The following is a 16,957-nucleotide window of genomic DNA, read 5'->3' as shown; positions in this document are numbered from 1 at the left end:
ACACCCACCCCTACTAAACTCAGTGAGCCTGGGTTGCTCAAAGCCTGTAATTCTAAACAAAGGCCGATCTTCAGGACTGGCGCTTGGCTAGCTGCTGGGAGATAACCTCTGAGTCCTGGGACTATTCTGTGAATAAGAATTGTTTGCATACACGAGGCATTGGGCCATATTGCGTGAATGTGAAAACTCATCCTAACATTGTGAACAGAAAAACAACACCAGCCCTACCCTCTGGGCACAAAGGTACCCAACCAAACTGTAGTATGGCTTCTAGCAGCCTAAGGCCAAGTCCGTAGGAGGACCCAGTTCCCATCTAGAAAAGCTCAGGGCAGTCAAAAGAATTTTCCTTTTTTTTCTAGCCAGCACCTAACCTAGGCCCCCAAACTCCCTTGCTTAGAACATTAACTAAAATGGGCTTCCAACTGTGAGTTTTTCCCCTGTCCCTTTGAGATGTAAATGTACATACTACCACTCCACCACCACTCTCAAGGGCCGTCCCCTTAATATACAACCATCACGATGCCTGCCCCTCGGTGTCTATCTCCCAGTCTCTTCGGGAAGATAGACTCCTAACTTCAGTAACTGACAGCTAGCAGGCACGGCTGGCCTGGCTGCACTTACACTGAGCGACCCTTTGTAAATTTTCACTTCCCTGACTCTACTGAAACCCTGCTTGCTCCTCTCCCTCCTTTAAAATGCCCAGTCACAGCCTGCGCAAGTGGGGGATGGGGCTCAACTTTCCCCTACTGTCAGTAATGACTGATGAAATCTGTCTTCACTGCTGTGACTACTGTCTGTCTTTGTTTACCTTTGACACCCTCCACCCTCACCCTCCCTCAGACATTCGAGGGCAGAGACTATGTCTATTTTGTTCAATACTGATTCTAACCCTGGCTGGTGTGGCTCAGTGGATTGAGCATGGGCCTGGGTGTACCACAGGGTCACTGGTTCGATTCCCAGTCAGGGCACATGCCTGGGGTGCAGGCCAGGTCCCCAGCGGGGGTGTGCAAGAGGCAACTGCACATTGACCTTTCTCCCCCTCTTTCTCCCTCCCTTCCCCTCTGTCTAAAAATAGATAAATAGCCCTGGCTGGTGTAGTTCAGTGGATTGAGTGTGGGTCTGCGAACCAAAAGATCGTGGTTCAATTCCCAGTCAGGGCACATGCCTGGGTTGCAGGCCAGTTCCCAGCAGGGGATGCATGAGAGGCAACCATACACTGATATTTCTCTCCCTCTTTCTTTCCCTTCCCTTCTAAAGATAAATAAAAAAAATAGATAAATAAATCTTTTTTTAAAATACTGATTCTAAGTGCCTCCAAGAATGCCTAGCACGACAAACATTTGCTGAACGAACAAATACATGTTTGTTAAAATGCACGTAGTAAAAAAAAAAAAAAAAAGAGGGTGGTGCCAGGATTGGGAAATAGGAGACCTAGATTTTAGTCTCATTTGTTGCGGTTAAGTACTTACCTGAGTCAAATTGCTTCATCAGCATGGTCCAACTACTGTCTGCATGAGCTAGGGCAAAATATGGAACCTCTCTGTCTCACTTTCCTCAACCAGCAACGTCTTCCACACAGTTATTGGGGGAAGATTGAAATGGTGTGAGAGAAACACAATGGTTGTTTAGGAAATGAGGTCCCATGTTGACATTTGACTGCAGCGGTCCCCAATCTTTTTGGCACCAGGGACTGGGTTCATGTAAGATGATTTTTTCATGGACCGGGGGTGGGGGAAGGTTTCAGGATGATTCAAGCCCATCACATTTGTTGTGCCCTTTATTTCTATTATTATTACATTGTCATATATGTTGAAACAATGATGCAACTCACGATAGTGCAGAGTCAGTGGGAGTCCTGAGCTTGTTTTCCTGCAACTAGACAGTCCCATCTGGGGGTGACAGGAGATAGTGACACCTGAAGAGTGTTGCTTATGTCCGGTCTATTCCCTAATCTCGTTTTGGTTGCTGTCACTGCAGAAAACCTTGCTTCACGAAGATGGGATGTTGGAAATGGAAGCAGGCTTTTCAGTGCTTTTGTGGCAATCTCAGGATATTCCGCCTTGGGTTTATTTTTTTTATTTTTTGCCTGCAAAAATCTTTTATTTTATTTTATTTTTTCTTTAAAGCTACTGAAAATCTGCATGTAGACTAGGCAATTAATTCTCATAATAAAAATACCCCCATCCACATAGCCAAGGTCTCCATCAGATTCCACAGTGAGCATGCAATACAACACATTCTGTTCTACAGGTGCATTTTCTTGTGAGTCTGTGCGGTTATGATAAATTCATTCTGGAAATATTAGCTTCTCATGAACTGCTTCCTTCATCAGTAGGTACTGTGCTACTTCATTGGGCTCTGTGAAGAAGGATGGTGGAACACGTGTTCCACCAATCAATTTTGCTCTGACGATGTATATTCTTGTAACATGTAGGTCTTGTCAGCCTCTGGTGAAGTCTCATGTCATTCATTCTGATAAGCACTCTATCAATTCTCAAAACAAAAAAACCACTGCAGCAGCTGGAAAAAGCTGGAAAACATTACTTTAATTTTCCAGTTTAGACTTGGAACTCCATGATCATGAAGTTCATCCTCAAACAGGAGAACTTCTTCAAGAAACTTAATCTGTTCTCTGGCTTTCAATTTCTCTATATCTATGTGATCTACTGCAGGTACAACCTTTAACTTGAGTGATTCTCCAAGTGATGCTCCCTTGTAATCTGTTGTATAGGTCCAATCGTGTGGTTTAATAGCCTCCTTGGAATGTTCACCTTCCATCCTGCCTTCCTGCCCCTCTTCTGCACAGAACACTGAGCCTTCCTTGGAAGTTTACAATTCTTAAAGCATCTGTAGCATTAAACTCAATCCCAAAGCCAGAACAGTGGTGGATTCTTAAAACATTGTCTCCAAACATCATTCTGGAGACGGATGGCATATGAAATTCACCAGCTAACTTCTCCATGTTGGCCAACTTCATAATGTGGGTCTTGGTCGCTGTCAGCTTTCAGGAAAGCCATGGGTCATCATGGCCGAGGGGAAGCCGGTGTGAGCTGCGCGGGGCAGGGCTGGAGCTGTGGTGGCAGCAGACACTGGCTCCCCACCTTGCTACAGCCCAGCTCCACCGCACCCCGCTGCCTTGACGTGCATCTGCTTGCCTCCTGCTGTGCAGCTGGATTCCTAACAGACCAAGGACCCATACCACTCTGTGGCCCTGGGGGTTGGGGACCCATGTTACTGGGTCTCTCTAACATGGTGTCTTCTAAAGAGCAGCAGAGTCTGTGGTCATAAGGGTTCAGCCTCTGGAGCCAGGTTGTCTAAGTCTGAAGTCTACTTTGTTCCTTACTAGTTATGTGACCTTGGAAAGTGGCTTAACTTTTCAGTACTCACTTTCTTCATCTGTAAATCAGGGATGATTGTCTCATAGGGTTGTGATAAGAAATAACAGACTAAATACACTCTCAGCACAGCCTGACATGTCATCTCTCAGTGTTAAGTGATGTGATTGGCCCTCAGGATCTTCATTCAAAAGAAGCATTAGGCTTTAAAGTCCCTGAAGCCTCTATGAAGTTGTTCCTGCAGCTGAAGCAGCCAATGGATCCCTTCCCTTTCTTTCGTTTTTGAAAATTTTTATTAAAGTATAGTTGGCATACAATAGTATATTAGTTTCAGGTGTACAATGTAGTGATTCAACGTTTATATGCCTTACTATGTGATCCCCACACTAAGTCTAGTCACCATCTGTCACCATGCAACGTTATCACAATATTATTGACCCTATTCCCTGTGCTGTGCATCACTGACCTGTGGCTTAGTTATTTTATAACTGAAAATTTGTACCTCTTATTCCCCTTCACCTTTGTCATCCATCCCTCCCACATCCACCCCTCTGGCAACCAGTTTGTTCGCTGCTGCCATGAGTATATTTTTGTTTTGCTTGTGCATTTGTTTTATTCTTTAGATTCCACATGTAGGTGATATAATAATGCATTTGTCTTTCTCTCTCTGACATATTTCACTTAGTATAATACTGCCTAGGCCCATCCACATTGCCTTTTTTATTGTTGGAGTCTGGACTCAGACTTTTAACCCAATTTCACACTGGGTTTCGCACTTCCGTCAGGCCTCACTTCCTGATAGGTGGTCTGAAGTCAGTCTTCACAGCACTTCCCAAGCCCATCCGGGGTCTTCCTTCCACATCCGTGAGGAAAACGAAGGTTTTTCCAGGCTACAGGGGCAGCTGCACACAGGACTTTCAACACTACCCCGCCCCACCCCACGGGACCCCCCCTTTGTGACTCAGAGGCTCCCAGAGTGTGGGGTGGGCTCCCAGAACCGACTGGAAAAGTGGGGGTAGGGTGCAGCGCGGTTACTGTGCAAATCTGGCCTCCCTTTGGGGGTGTGATCTGGGGGACGACTGGAGCTCTCAGACTGAGTCCCTCTAGGGCATGGAGATGTGAGGGCGGGATTGAGAGGGTTTCCTCGGGGTCTAACACACGCACTCCCTTCCGTCCTCTGGTTTTCAGTTTCCTCAAAGGACTGCAAATTACTAACGAACGAGTCGAAAGGAGCAGTCACAGCTGCCCGTCTACTTCCCCGGATTCTGCACGCACTTAAACCTCTTCTGGCGGCTGCATTTAGCCTCCCACTCCATGGAACTCCACGACCCCACTGGGAGCAAGAGGTGAGCGGGACACGCATGCGCGGACATCATTGCCACCCAGGACTGGCCGACTCCTCCCGAAGGCCCGGTGGGGGTGGCGGGTACATGCGCAGATGCCACACTCCATTCTAGCAGGAAAGATGCCGCGAGTGGGTGGTGGTGTCAAGAGGAATTTGTGCTTCTCTGCCCCACCCCAACCGTGCCGTCGCCCTCTTTCTGTCCCCGGATCTCGTGTTCCCACACTCAGGACTACAGGACAGCCCTGTATTGGAGTCTTGGCGTGAATCCTTCCGTTTCCGCTGGCAGTCCCTCTAATAAAGAAAATGAACGTGTGAATGACAAGCATAGTGACTCTAAGGTGCTTTTGCCTGGGGTGGGTGCAGCCTGTACACGGATTGCCATCAAATCCTTAGTTTCAGACCGGGTGTCTTTTCTTCCCCATCTGGGAGTGGCAGAAATAAAAGAGGGACTTGTCTCCTGCTCAAAACCTTTCGCCAGGCACTTTAGGTTCCATCAGGCCCTTTGAGGACGAGAGCCACCTTAAAGCTACTGATGACAGATCACGGCCTCCCCACTATGCTCCACAGCCCCGCCATTAAGACAGTCTCACAGTGGCGCAAAGTTGCCTAGGGTGGAGCGCTCCGCACTAAGACGGCGGACACAATACATTCGGATAAAACGAGTATTCGTTCCTACCTCAAGGCGTAAGACTTGAGGCTTTGTGATCAGTACAACATGACCCTGGCCCCACGGCTGCTCCTTCCGTGGGTCCCTGGTCAAGACTCATTACAAGCACTGCCTCTAAAGCCTCGCACCGGGCCCTGACTGGATTAGTAGGTTGGAGCATCCTCCCCTGCAACGAAAGGTTGCAATTGGATCCTGGTCAGGGCGTACAGTTAGGTTGCAGGTTGCCTCTCTGGTCGGGGCACTTTCGATTTGGGGAGGCAATCGATCTAAGTTTCTCGATATTTCTCTGCCACATCGATGTTTCTATGTCTCTTCCTTTCTCTCTCAAAAAATCAATAAACATGTCCTCCTGTAAGGATTTTTACAAACTTAAAAAAAAAAAAAAGCCTCGCACTCAAATGGGTACCCCACCCCCAACCCGCGCCCCGCCCCCAACTTCTGGGCGTTGCACAATCACTTCCGTGGGGGTTTCACTGGCAGCTGCCGCCCAGGCCTGGCTGACTCATCCCCACCCCCCAACCCGGTTTATTCTGTTCCAAGTCTTTCCCAACTCGGGGTGGGAGCGAGAGGACTATCCGAATCTCTCAATGGTCCTCTTGATTTGGGGGTCGAGTGAGTGCTGGGAGAAACTAGTGTAACCCCGGAGACTGGAGAGCTGCGAGTCTCAGAAGGGAGGCCCCGGAGCCCTGGAGGGAGAAGAATGGTTCTGCCGCTATTGCCAGAGCCTCCCTCCTCCAGCTCCCGTCCCTTGCCAGCAGCGGCTGTCACTCTTCCCTCTGGTGCCAGTTGGCTCTTGGTTCCTCGCCTTCATTGCTGCCTGCTTGATTTCCTGTTTTCTTTGGGCTGTCCACATCCCCTTCCCTTCCTCCCCCACAGCCTCCCTGGTTCGGGGCCTCTTTGCCTTCGTCTACCTCCATATTGTTACAGTGTCAGCGTCTCCCTCCCATCCCTTCTCTCCCTTGCAAAAACAAACCAGCAAATACACACCCCCACTGGTCCCATAATGGTTTCATTAAGCCTGCAAATGACTGACTCCCAGCTTTCTACCTCTCCTGCTGCGTGGATGTGTAAACAATGAGGTAATTCTTACAAGGCTATGAAGGCAGAGTGGGTATAAGTGGAACTGACACTGAACTAATCACAATACTTACTGAGTCCATCAAATGACGCAGGTGTATTGCGATATATTCATTCACTCAGCAAACACTGCTATCTGTCTGCCCCGGGCGCTGTATGACATACCAAGGACACTGAGATCAGAACAGACCCCTGATCTCCCCGGGGGGTTAAGTATTGGTTCAGAGGTGGGCATACAGAGCTGGGGCAGTGCGAAGGGGGCATCTCACAGTCCTAAGGATTCTCTGGGGTAGGGTTGCCAGATTTACTTTAGCAAATGAAAATACGGGATGCTCACTTGGATATGAATTTAGATGCTAGATAAATACCTAATAATTTTGGTCAATAATAAATAAGTATTGCATGGGAGGTACTCAGACTAAAAATGATTTGTTGTTTGTCTGAAATTCAGATTTAATTACTCGAGCGTCCTGTACCTCATCTGGCAGCATTACTGTGCATTGTTGCTGTTGCACAAGCTGCAGCCGGGAAAGTCAGCAGCTGCGATTACGGATAGCCCTACAAGTCAGGGGGGACCACCGAAAGGCTTTAAAGCAAGGAGAGTAACATAGTAAACTTTGAGTTTTAGAAAGGGGGTTCTGCTGGCTTCTTGGAGGGTCCCTTTAAGAGGGGCAGCAGTGGGATTTGACAAATACAATAGTACAAGAGATTTTTGGCGGTGAAAATAGGAAGATAGGAGAGAGTAAGTGCCAGATTCAAGAAGTGTGTAGGGGAGAGAACCACGCGCTTTTGGCCAGAATGGGGACTCCTGCAGCCATGTGAGAGAGAATCACCATGTAGCTTTAGCAGAGAGAACCACGCAGCTTTGGCCAGAGTGGGGGGGGGGGACTCCCCTCCCCCCACAGCCATGAGAAGAATCATCATGCAGCTTTAGCAGACAACCACCATGCAACTTTGGCAGAGAATCACCACGCAGCTTTCTATTTCTTTTCCTGAGATAAGAATGCAATGCTGTGACATTGATATAAGTCCACAAAACTGGCTGCAAAGGAATAGACATGCCATTGCTTGTAATGCTGTCTTCTTTCTCCCTTTAAGAACAGAAAATGTCTGAGACTTCTGGTCAAGATGACAGCGTAGGTAGATGTGGCTCACCTCTTCACACAACCACATCAAAATGACAACTAAAATTTAGAACAACCATCATTCAGAACTGTTGGAAATTGAGTTGAATGGAAGTCTGGCAACCACGGAATAAAACGAACCACATCCATCCAGAGTGGTAGGAGGGACACAGATGTGAAATGGACTGGTCCCACATCAACATGCGATGAATAAAAATTCAGGAGGGATAGCTCAGGAGCCAGTAGTTCCAAATCCACACCAGACACCCAGCCCAGGGTTCCAGTACCAGGAAGATAAGTCAGTACAACTTCTGGCTGCAAAAACTAGTGGGGATAGAGCCAGTGGAAGAAAGTTCTGGAACCTCAACCGAGTTACTCTTAAAGAATCCACACACAGACAAACCTAATCACACTCATTCACTCTGAGTTCCAGCACCAGGGTAGCAGCTTGAAAGGCACCAGTGACACACAGGGAGAAACTGAAGTGTCTGGCATCAATGTGAGTAGAGGCCATTGTCCCTTCTCTAAACCCTCCCTCCACAGAGCTAGCAAGCTGGTGCCATATCTGAGAATCCATCAATCTGGCTAACACTGTTTGACCCTGTTTGATCTCGGAGATCCCCAAAGAGTCTGCGCCACGCAATTTACAGGCCTACCCAAGCTGCTTTTCCATGTATGTAGGCTCATGTGTCACAACTTCCTAAATCCTATCAAGCACGTAACAGCTGGCTTCAGTGAGTCCCAGACCTGGCAGTAGCAGCAACTAGCCTAGATTCACAGCTTGGCTTCGCCTGGGAATCTCCAAGCCCAGCACAGGTAGCAGCCAGCTCAGATTGCTTTACATACCAGGCAGAGTGCCCCAGGCAAAACACAGGTGGGGGCTGAACTTGTAGCTGGCTGGCCTGGGAAAACACCCCCCCCCATTGATATGCAAAGAGCAGTCAAGACTCCACTACAAGAAGAGAGTGTACTCAGCCCGCACAAAGGCTGTGTCTTCAGTACTCAGCTTGGGTGATAGGAGGCTTTGCCACTGGACCCTTCAGGACACCTACTAGTTTAGGCCACACAACCAAGACAAAAAGTCAGAGCAGCTCTGCCTAATACATAGAAACAAACACAGGGAGACAGCCAAAATGAGGAGTCAAAGAAACAAAACCCAAATGAAAGAAAAGATCAAAACTCTAGAAAAAGTGCTCAACAAAATGGAAATGAGCAATCTGTCAGATGCAGAGTCCAAAACAGTGGTTATAAGGATGCTCAAGGGATTTAGTGAGGCCCTCAAGAGCCTATGTTGAGATCCAGTCAGAAATGAAGGACATGCCAATCGAAATAAAGAATAATTTACAGGAAAACAACAGTAGAGTAGATGAACGGGTGAGGAGGTGAGGGGGTTAAGAAGTACAAAGAGGTAGTTGCAGAATAGCCGTGGGGATGTAAAGTATAGTATAGGAAATGGAGTAGCCAAAGAACTTACATGCATGACCCAAGGATGTGAACAATGGTGGGGGATTGCTTGAGGGAGTGGGGGTGCTGGGTGGGGGGAAGTAAAGGGGGTGAAATCTGAACAACTGTAATAGCATAATTAATAAAACATAATGAAAAATAATAGAAAATATCCTGGAAAAAAAAAGAAGTATGTAGGACTTAAGAAGTCAAGAGGACTTGGTGACTGATTAGATGGAGTGGAAAGGGCATTAGTCCCAGGGTCTGGCTTTGGAGTCTATGAAGGTAATATTGCTACCAACTGAGACAGAGCAAGTGTAGGGGGTAATGGTTGAGTTTAATTTAAGACGTGTTTGACTGCCTAAGAGCCACCTGGTATAGGGAGCTAGCAAATAATTGGCTATCTCATTCTGATGTTCAGTGATGAGGTGAGCTGGAGGTAGAGATCGGGAAGTCCTCAACTGAGAGGCAGTATTGAAACCAGGAGATTAATGGTGAAGGAGCAGGAGAAAAGAAACCCAGGGAGGAGACCAAGAAGGAGCAAGTCAGGGAAATAAGAGGAATCAGGAAAATGAGGTGTCATGGAAGCCAAGGGGTGTTTGTAGGAGGAGGAAGTGTTCAGCCATTTCAAACACAGCTAGAAAGTTCTGAGTACACAAAGGCTGGACAATGCCATTGATTTGGCAATGCTAGTCATCATGACCTTAAGCCAGTATCACACAGACTCATTCACATATCAGCCCCATTAATTCAGGTGGTAGACACTCAGCTAGCACACTCTCAGAGGCTGGCCACAGCCATTCTCATGTCCTGCACGCTGCTTCAGTGCTTAAATCATTCATTCAAATTGTGCCCCAACTCACTCGGAAATTGCAGGCACACATTTGGATCCTCTCCATATCCATCATTTGGCCATCTCAGAGCCTGCCAGAACCAGTGCAACTTGGTCTTTGCAGGGGTAACTGCAAGTCTCCACACGGTTTGTAACAGTTATCTCTTTATCTCTCAGGAGTAAAGACTACCTCTGTGCTTTTCTCATCTCCTGGTGGGGCTAGTGCCCTTGGGGATTGTGAGGTGAGTGCTGAATGTGGCTGTCTCTGGTGTCCCTGACATGTCCCTTTGCTCACCTCTGACCCTCAAGTACCTAAACTGATGAATGTTCATTGTGTGCAAATGTTGAGTTCCATCTACTCCCCATTTTCTAATGATCTTGAGACAGAGGTGCAAACAATAAAGACAGTGGGTACTCAATGTAACAAATCCCCAGGGAAGTGGGAGGGGCTGGGACCCAGAGCCCAGTGAGAAGGGCAAGCCCCAAACAAGACCTCTCTTTCAAACCCAGGGAGAGTGTGGCCTAGAGAACATTGCAGGTGACAAGAGAGAAAGCATTCACTTAATGGCCTCCGTTTGCTCTAAACACAGAGGTTCTTAACCAAGGGTCCACAGCCCCTCTGGAGTCTATAGAGAGAATTTAAGGAGCCCATGGACTTGGATGATGGAGGCAGGAAACTGCATCTTAATTTTCACTATCAGTAACAGGAACGTCCTTCCAGGGGATGTAGGTGACAAGCTAAAGTAGTATAGCAGTCCCTGTGGCTTTGTCACCAACAGAAATAAGATTTTCATACCTTATCATGGTTGTTGCAGATCTCTCAAAATAATATCATTATTTTATTTTTTAAAGATCTTATTTATTTTTAGACAGAGGAGAAGGGAGGGAGAAAGAGAGGAAAGAAACATCAATGTGTGGTTGCCTCCTATGTACCCCCTACCAGGGACCTGGCCTGCAATCCAGGAATGTGCCCTGACTGGGAATCAAACCAGCGACCCTTTACTTTGCAGTCCAGCACTCAATCCACTGAGCCATGCTAGCCAGGTATAGCTTGGTGTTTAATATATTGATAAAGAAGCACATATATTATAATACTACATGACAGATATATTTCTTATTATTTCAACAATTGTATTTCTTTTATAATCTGTTTATCTTACACATTCATTGATCTGGGAAGGGGTTCCTTAAGATTTCATCAGACCACTACAGAGCTGTCCACAACACAAAAAAAGTCTAGGAGACACTGCTCCAAAGAGTAACAGTGGCTTACATTTACAAAGCTCCTGCTAAAGGCCAGGTACTGTTCAAAGTATCTTTAAAAAAAAAAAAAATATATATATATATATATATATATATATATACCTCAATTCTTAAAAAAATTAAATATATATATATTTATTTAATTTAACATACTATATATATAGAGAGAGTATGTTAACTCATTTATTCCTAACATCTCTACAAGGTAGGTGCTTTTATTATACCCATTTTATAGAAGAGGAAACTGAGGCACAACGGTTAAGTAACTTGCCCAAGGTCATTCAGCTAGGAAATGATGGATTTGAGATTCAAAGCCAGGCCTTCTAACTTTAGGGCCTGTGCTAAAATGTCAAGGACTTCAATTTGTAGAAGGCCAAGGGGTAAATGGGTTGAGAGTGTGGTGAGAACAGGTAAAGAGAGAGGGGAAATGAGAGAGAGAGGTTCTACTCTGGCCAAGAGAAAAGTAGAAAGAGGTCACTAGGCTGGAAGAAGATAGAAAGACCCACAGGCTTCAAGGAGATAAGAGAAGTGGTAATGGGGAGGAGACCCAAGATGAGTGAGAGAACACAGTCGGGGGGAGAGACAGTGGTATGTGGGTGCCAGGGACTTGGGGAGTCATTCCAAGCCATGACAAGGTTAATAATAATGTGGCCTAGACAGAGGTGGTAAAAGTGGAGGGCCCTGAAGTTGAATAGGTGAAGGAATTATGAGGCCGGGCCTGCAAATTCAAGACTGATTGGTTGATTGACTCATTCATTCATGCATGCATTTGTACTGGTACATGCAGTCAGTGTTCTTGGCATTGGGTCACCCAGAGGTGAACTAGCAGAACAAGACTCTGCTGTCTGCTACCATGGGCTTACTTTCCAGCAGGAAAAGAGCTACACACACACACACACACACGCACACACACACACAAGGCCTGTTAGACAAGGCACAAAAGCTTTTAGGCACAATTCCACAATGTCAGAAGTTCTGAAAAGCAAAAGGTGTTTTTTTTTTCATATCTTAGAGCCCAAACTCATTAGGTAACTAAACCTGAGCTGAAGTAGTGTGAGGCTATTTATAGTCTTGATTCACACTTAGTGCAAATTTTCATACTCTTCACTCTAGAAATATTGATGTTTCATTATAAGTATGCTCTGAACCTTTCTCTGTAGTTATATAATACAGAGTATATCCAGCATATAGTTATATAATATGGAGTTTATGTGTTCCTTTCCAAAATTAAAAAAATTCTGAATTCTAAAACATATTTGGCCCCAAGTTTGGAAAAAAGATTATGGACGTGTAAGTGCTATGCAAAAAATTCCAATATGTAATGTGTTAGTTTGCAAACTGCCTCCCGTACATAGAGGGTAATTAGAGATGGAAGAAGGGCGCAGACCACTCCAGATTGGGAGGTGGCAGGTTTAATAAGCAAGAGAATTTACATATGAGGCTTGTCTTGGGTGGCCACAAGATGAGATTTCAGCACCTACCCGTCAGAATTTTAAAAGTTTACATAGAGGCCTTAACAGGGTTCAGTTGCATATACTGTCCAGATGGTCTCAGCAACTCATTGCTCTCTCAAAGCCGTGTCCTTGAAATGTCTCTGGCTGTGGGAATGATGGGCAGAGTGGATAGGGGTGGGGGTGAGAAGGCCTTGATTTCCTGGTTCCAGCTGGCAGGACAACTGGCAGTCACATCCCCCTTTTTTTAAAGCCTTAAAAAACATTTTTATATATTTGTTCTTAGAGGGGAAGGGAGGGAGGAAGAGAGGGAGAGAGGAAGAGAAATATTGATGTGTTGAGAAATATTGATGTGTTTAGAGGCAACCAACATCGATTGGTTGCCTCTAAAATAAAAAAAAATTTAAGATTCTATTTATTTATTCTTAGAGGGGGGGAGGGAGGGACAAAGAGACAGAGAGAAACATCTACGTGCGAGAGAAATATCACTCAGTTGTCTCTTGCACTTGCCCAACTGGGGACCTGGCCTGCAACCCAGGGCTGTGCCCTGACTGGGAACTGAACCAGCAGCCTTTCAGTTTGCAGACTGGCACTCAATCCACTGAGCTACACCAGTCAGGGCCAGTCACATCCTCTTGATCACCTCTTCCAATCCATCGGGATAGTAACTAGGTGGCTATAGCTTGAGTGGTCAGGGAGGGCAGGTGACATTTAAGCAAGTCATGGCGACAGGCAGTCAAGCAAAAAGCAGGGGGAGAGCATTCCAGGAAGGGGGAATAGCTAATGAAAAGATGAACACAAAGAGGCGACTGCAGCTGGAACTTATTGGGCCTGGTGAGGAGCTACAAATTGCTAGAAGGACTTCATGTTGTCAGAAAGATCATAAGTCTGGTACTAATAACTCTTTTGATGCATATGGTGTAATAACCATGAATGTGCTGGTTATCAACAAACAGGAGGCCAGAGGGGAGTCTTCCTGGGTGAGAAAGCATATGGGAAGATAGTTGAGATAGAGGAAACAGGAAGCTGAATGGGGCTGAAAATATACAGTTAGATTTATGACTTGAAGGCCTCAGTTTGGGGAAAAGTATAGAAGGAAGTCAGATTAGGTAGATTAGGTGGATTCAAGATTCTAATCGGGAGACTGGTTGAAAGATGTTCTAGGTCAGTGGTCCCCAACCTTGTTGGCACCAGGGACTGGTTTTGTGGAAGACAAGTTGTCTGTGGATCGGGGGTCAGGGGATGGTTTCTGGATGATTAAAGCCCATTACATTCAAGCTCACCTCCTGCTGTGCTGCCCATTTCCTAAGAGGTGGGGACCAGTACAGATCCATGGCTCAGAGGTTGGGGACCCTTGTTCTAGATGACCAAAGACCTGGTTCATAAATGACGGCCTCTGGTTGAGGTCCAATCTGCAATGTGTGATCTGGGCTTTTGGATTCAAAATAGTTTAGACACAGAGGATATTAGCGAAGGTTGAACTGGTGAAAGATGTTTTTGCTTCTGTTTATGCCTCTCTGGACTGTGCTTCTCATCAGCTCTGTCTCCAAATGTCTGTCTCCTAGCTTTTGTGTCTGTTAGTGACTTTCCACATCCCTGTCTCTGTAATCTGGCCTGGCATCTGTGTTCCTTGCAATGTATTCCTCAACATATTCGTCTCTACGTGGCTCTCAGAATCTCTATCTTTGGATATTCATGTCTGTGTCCCAGAGTCTGATTCTCTTATCTTCCTTTGTCTGTGTCTGTACTGTAATTTTTTCCAATTTAACTGTGCTCTCCTGGAAGGCATGAATCTTTATTATTCCTCTGGGCACCCCCCGTGGCACACAAAAAGGCTAGCTTATGAGTCTCTCAGACTCATTTTTCTGAGTAAGGGACATTCTCTCAACCTCCTGCCCTTCACCACCCTTCCCCGCGGATCTGGCAGCCTATCCCCCAGCCTGCTAGACTGCCGGGTGGAGGGTGTGGTATCGTGCTGCTGCCTTTTAGTTCTTTCCCCAGGTGGCACGACTCTTTGAGTTGAGGGCTCTTCACAAAACACTGCCCCGCCGTCCGGACAGCGGACGTCCGCAGTCAGTTCGCGGACGCTCGGACGCCCCGCCCCGCCCCGCGGCTTCGCCAATCAGCGAGCTCCTGAAGGGGGCGGGGTCTGAGAAAAATGGCTGCGGCGTTCCGGAGCTTGAAGGTATTTGGGCTCTTGTCCCTGCGGCTTGCCCCGCTACCTTGCTGGGACCATTGTGGCGTGGAAGTAAGGGGAGGAGATGGGTGCCGGGAGACATGGTCACGCGTATCTAGGCCTGGTATTGCGAGGATGGGACTCGGGAGGTGAAGGGTAACTTCACTGCACGTGTTTGTAGGTTGGTGACTGGATGGACTATCTGGGGATGAGAAACCTAGAGGTTCCATCAATAAGGAGAGGAGGCACAGCTGAATCACTCTGCAGGGGTGATCTGGAGCCTCCCTTGCAGAAACCTGGAGAACAGGCAGATGAAAGGGTCTGCACGGGGTAGCTGTTGACAGTGCGTTCTTCACAGGGTTTAGTGGCCATAATAACCGGAGGCGCCTCGGGCTTAGGCCTGGCCACAACAGAGCGACTGGTGGAGAAGGGGGCCAGTGTTGTTCTTCTGGACCTGCCCAGCTCGGATGGGGAGGTCCAGGCCAAGAAGCTAGGGAAGAACTGCGCCTTCGCCCCAGCTGACGTAAGTGGAGTCACTTCACCTCTCCTCAGGACTCCGGTCTGGGAACCCACGGGGTTCCCCTCCTCCCATATGGTGCTGTGTATGTGAGCGGTGGACCTGTCTCCTTTTTTGTTCCCAACCGTGGGGATGGGGATTAGACGTATCAGAATCTCCTGGAGAGGGTATGTATAGTTGGAAAATTCCTATGGTGCCCTCTAATTTTATATTCACACAGTTGAAAAACTTCATGAAACAAACGACAGACAGTAAAGCTTGATGCAATCATCGTAGCAAGTAGGGGTACAAAAAAGCTAGTCTACCTTCCTATCACTAATTCTCAAAACAGTGCTCTGATCCACAGCAATTGAGAATCTCCACTGGCATGTGAATGTGTCAAAAGAGGGCCTAGAATTGAAAAAATATTTTGCAACACTGCTCTGTAGTCCCTAATGTTTTCAGCTTTATCCCACTCTCAAGTTTTCTCCTGGCCTCTTGCTACGTAATTCTGCCCTTCCCGTCCCACAGATTTAGTGGTGTGTGTGTGTGTGTGTGCTGGGTGATGAATACCTTCTCCACCTCTCCCTCTAAAGGTGACCTCCGAGAAGGACGTGCAAGCAGCCCTGACTCTAGCAAAAGAAAAGTTTGGCCGTGTGGACGTGGCAGTCAATTGTGCAGGCATTGCAGTAGCCGTAAAGACATACAACTTAAAGAAGAACCAGGCCCACACCTTGGAGGACTTCCAGCGAGTTCTCAATGTAAGGCCTTAGAGGTTCTCCAGGGGTAAGAATAAGAGGTGTCTGGTGGTGGATGCCCCCAAAACTTTTAGAGGACAACAGGCTGCCTCTGCCTCAGATCCTTAACCATATCTCTACTGATCCTCCAGGTGAATCTCTTAGGTACCTTCAATGTGATCCGCCTTGTGGCTGGTGTGATGGGCCAGAATGAACCAGATCAGGGAGGCCAACGTGGGGTCATCATCAATACTGCCAGTGTGGCTGCCTTTGAGGGCCAGGTGTGTGAGCAGGGCCAAGGCTTATGCCTCCTCAGTGACTTAACTGGGGCCCTCCTACCTACAACCTCCACTCTTTCTCCAGGTTGGACAAGCTGCATATTCTGCTTCCAAGGGGGGCATAGTGGGCATGACATTGCCCATCGCTCGGGATCTGTCTTCCATGGGCATCCGGGTGATAACCATTGCTCCAGGTACACATATCCTGTCCCTGCCATACCTGGGGTTGGGTGGGATCCATGGGCAACGAAGAGGGGAAAGTATCTACCACCTATGCAGAAGTATCCTTGCATCTGAGCATAGAAACGCGACAAGGGCTAAGATAAGGGGGGGACGGGGTAAACATGAAAGCGAGGGCGGGCCTCTGACTCTGGCTCTTTTGTCTAGGCCTATTTGACACCCCACTCCTGAACTCCCTCCCAGAGAAAGTACGCAACTTCCTGGCCAGCCAGGTGCCCTTCCCCAGGCGACTGGGCGACCCTGCTGATTATGGTCATCTGGTACAGTCCATTATCGAGAATCCATTCATCAATGGAGAGGTCATCCGGCTGGATGGAGCCATCCGCCTACAGCCTTGAAGAGAGAGGGTAGAGAAAACACTCTTCCAGCCTTCTCCCCCCGCCCCTGCACACTGTGCTATAGTTTGGGAGGAAGCTAGTAGCCACTTTGTAACTGCCCACTAGTTATCCTCTGTGCCTAATAAAGTATCTTTTACAGGAAGTGGGCAGTGCTG

At 47.2% G+C, this 16,957-nt stretch overlaps 1 protein-coding gene and 1 pseudogene across 2 annotated transcripts; one reads left to right on the top strand and one right to left on the bottom strand.

Annotated features, from left to right (window-relative positions):
* Positions 1-2,287: 2,287 nt before the first annotated feature.
* Positions 2,288-3,396, bottom strand: LOC119055475 (TIP41-like protein; annotated as a pseudogene).
* Positions 3,397-14,614: 11,218 nt separating this feature from the next.
* On the top strand, positions 14,615-16,944 carry HSD17B10 (hydroxysteroid 17-beta dehydrogenase 10). Of its 2 annotated transcripts, none has more exons than XM_037153728.2 (6): positions 14,615-14,722; positions 15,072-15,236; positions 15,806-15,970; positions 16,099-16,227; positions 16,310-16,418; positions 16,612-16,944. In XM_037153728.2, exons 1-6 carry the CDS (start codon positions 14,696-14,698, stop codon positions 16,800-16,802), a joined length of 786 nt encoding a protein of 261 aa, XP_037009623.2. In that variant the 5' UTR covers positions 14,615-14,695; the 3' UTR covers positions 16,803-16,944. The 2 variants fall into 2 exon arrangements, with proteins under 2 accessions (XP_037009623.2, XP_037009622.2); XM_037153727.2 differs by lacking the exon at positions 14,615-14,722 and adding an exon at positions 14,756-14,837.
* The last annotated feature ends 13 nt before the right edge of the window (positions 16,945-16,957 follow it).

This window comes from Artibeus jamaicensis, unplaced genomic scaffold (assembly GCF_021234435.1).
Source record: "Artibeus jamaicensis isolate MK-2021 breed Jamaican fruit bat unplaced genomic scaffold, CSHL_Jam_final contig_1410, whole genome shotgun sequence".
Classification (NCBI taxonomy): Eukaryota; Metazoa; Chordata; class Mammalia; order Chiroptera; family Phyllostomidae; genus Artibeus; species Artibeus jamaicensis.
This window is presented reverse-complemented; position numbering and strand designations above follow the sequence as displayed.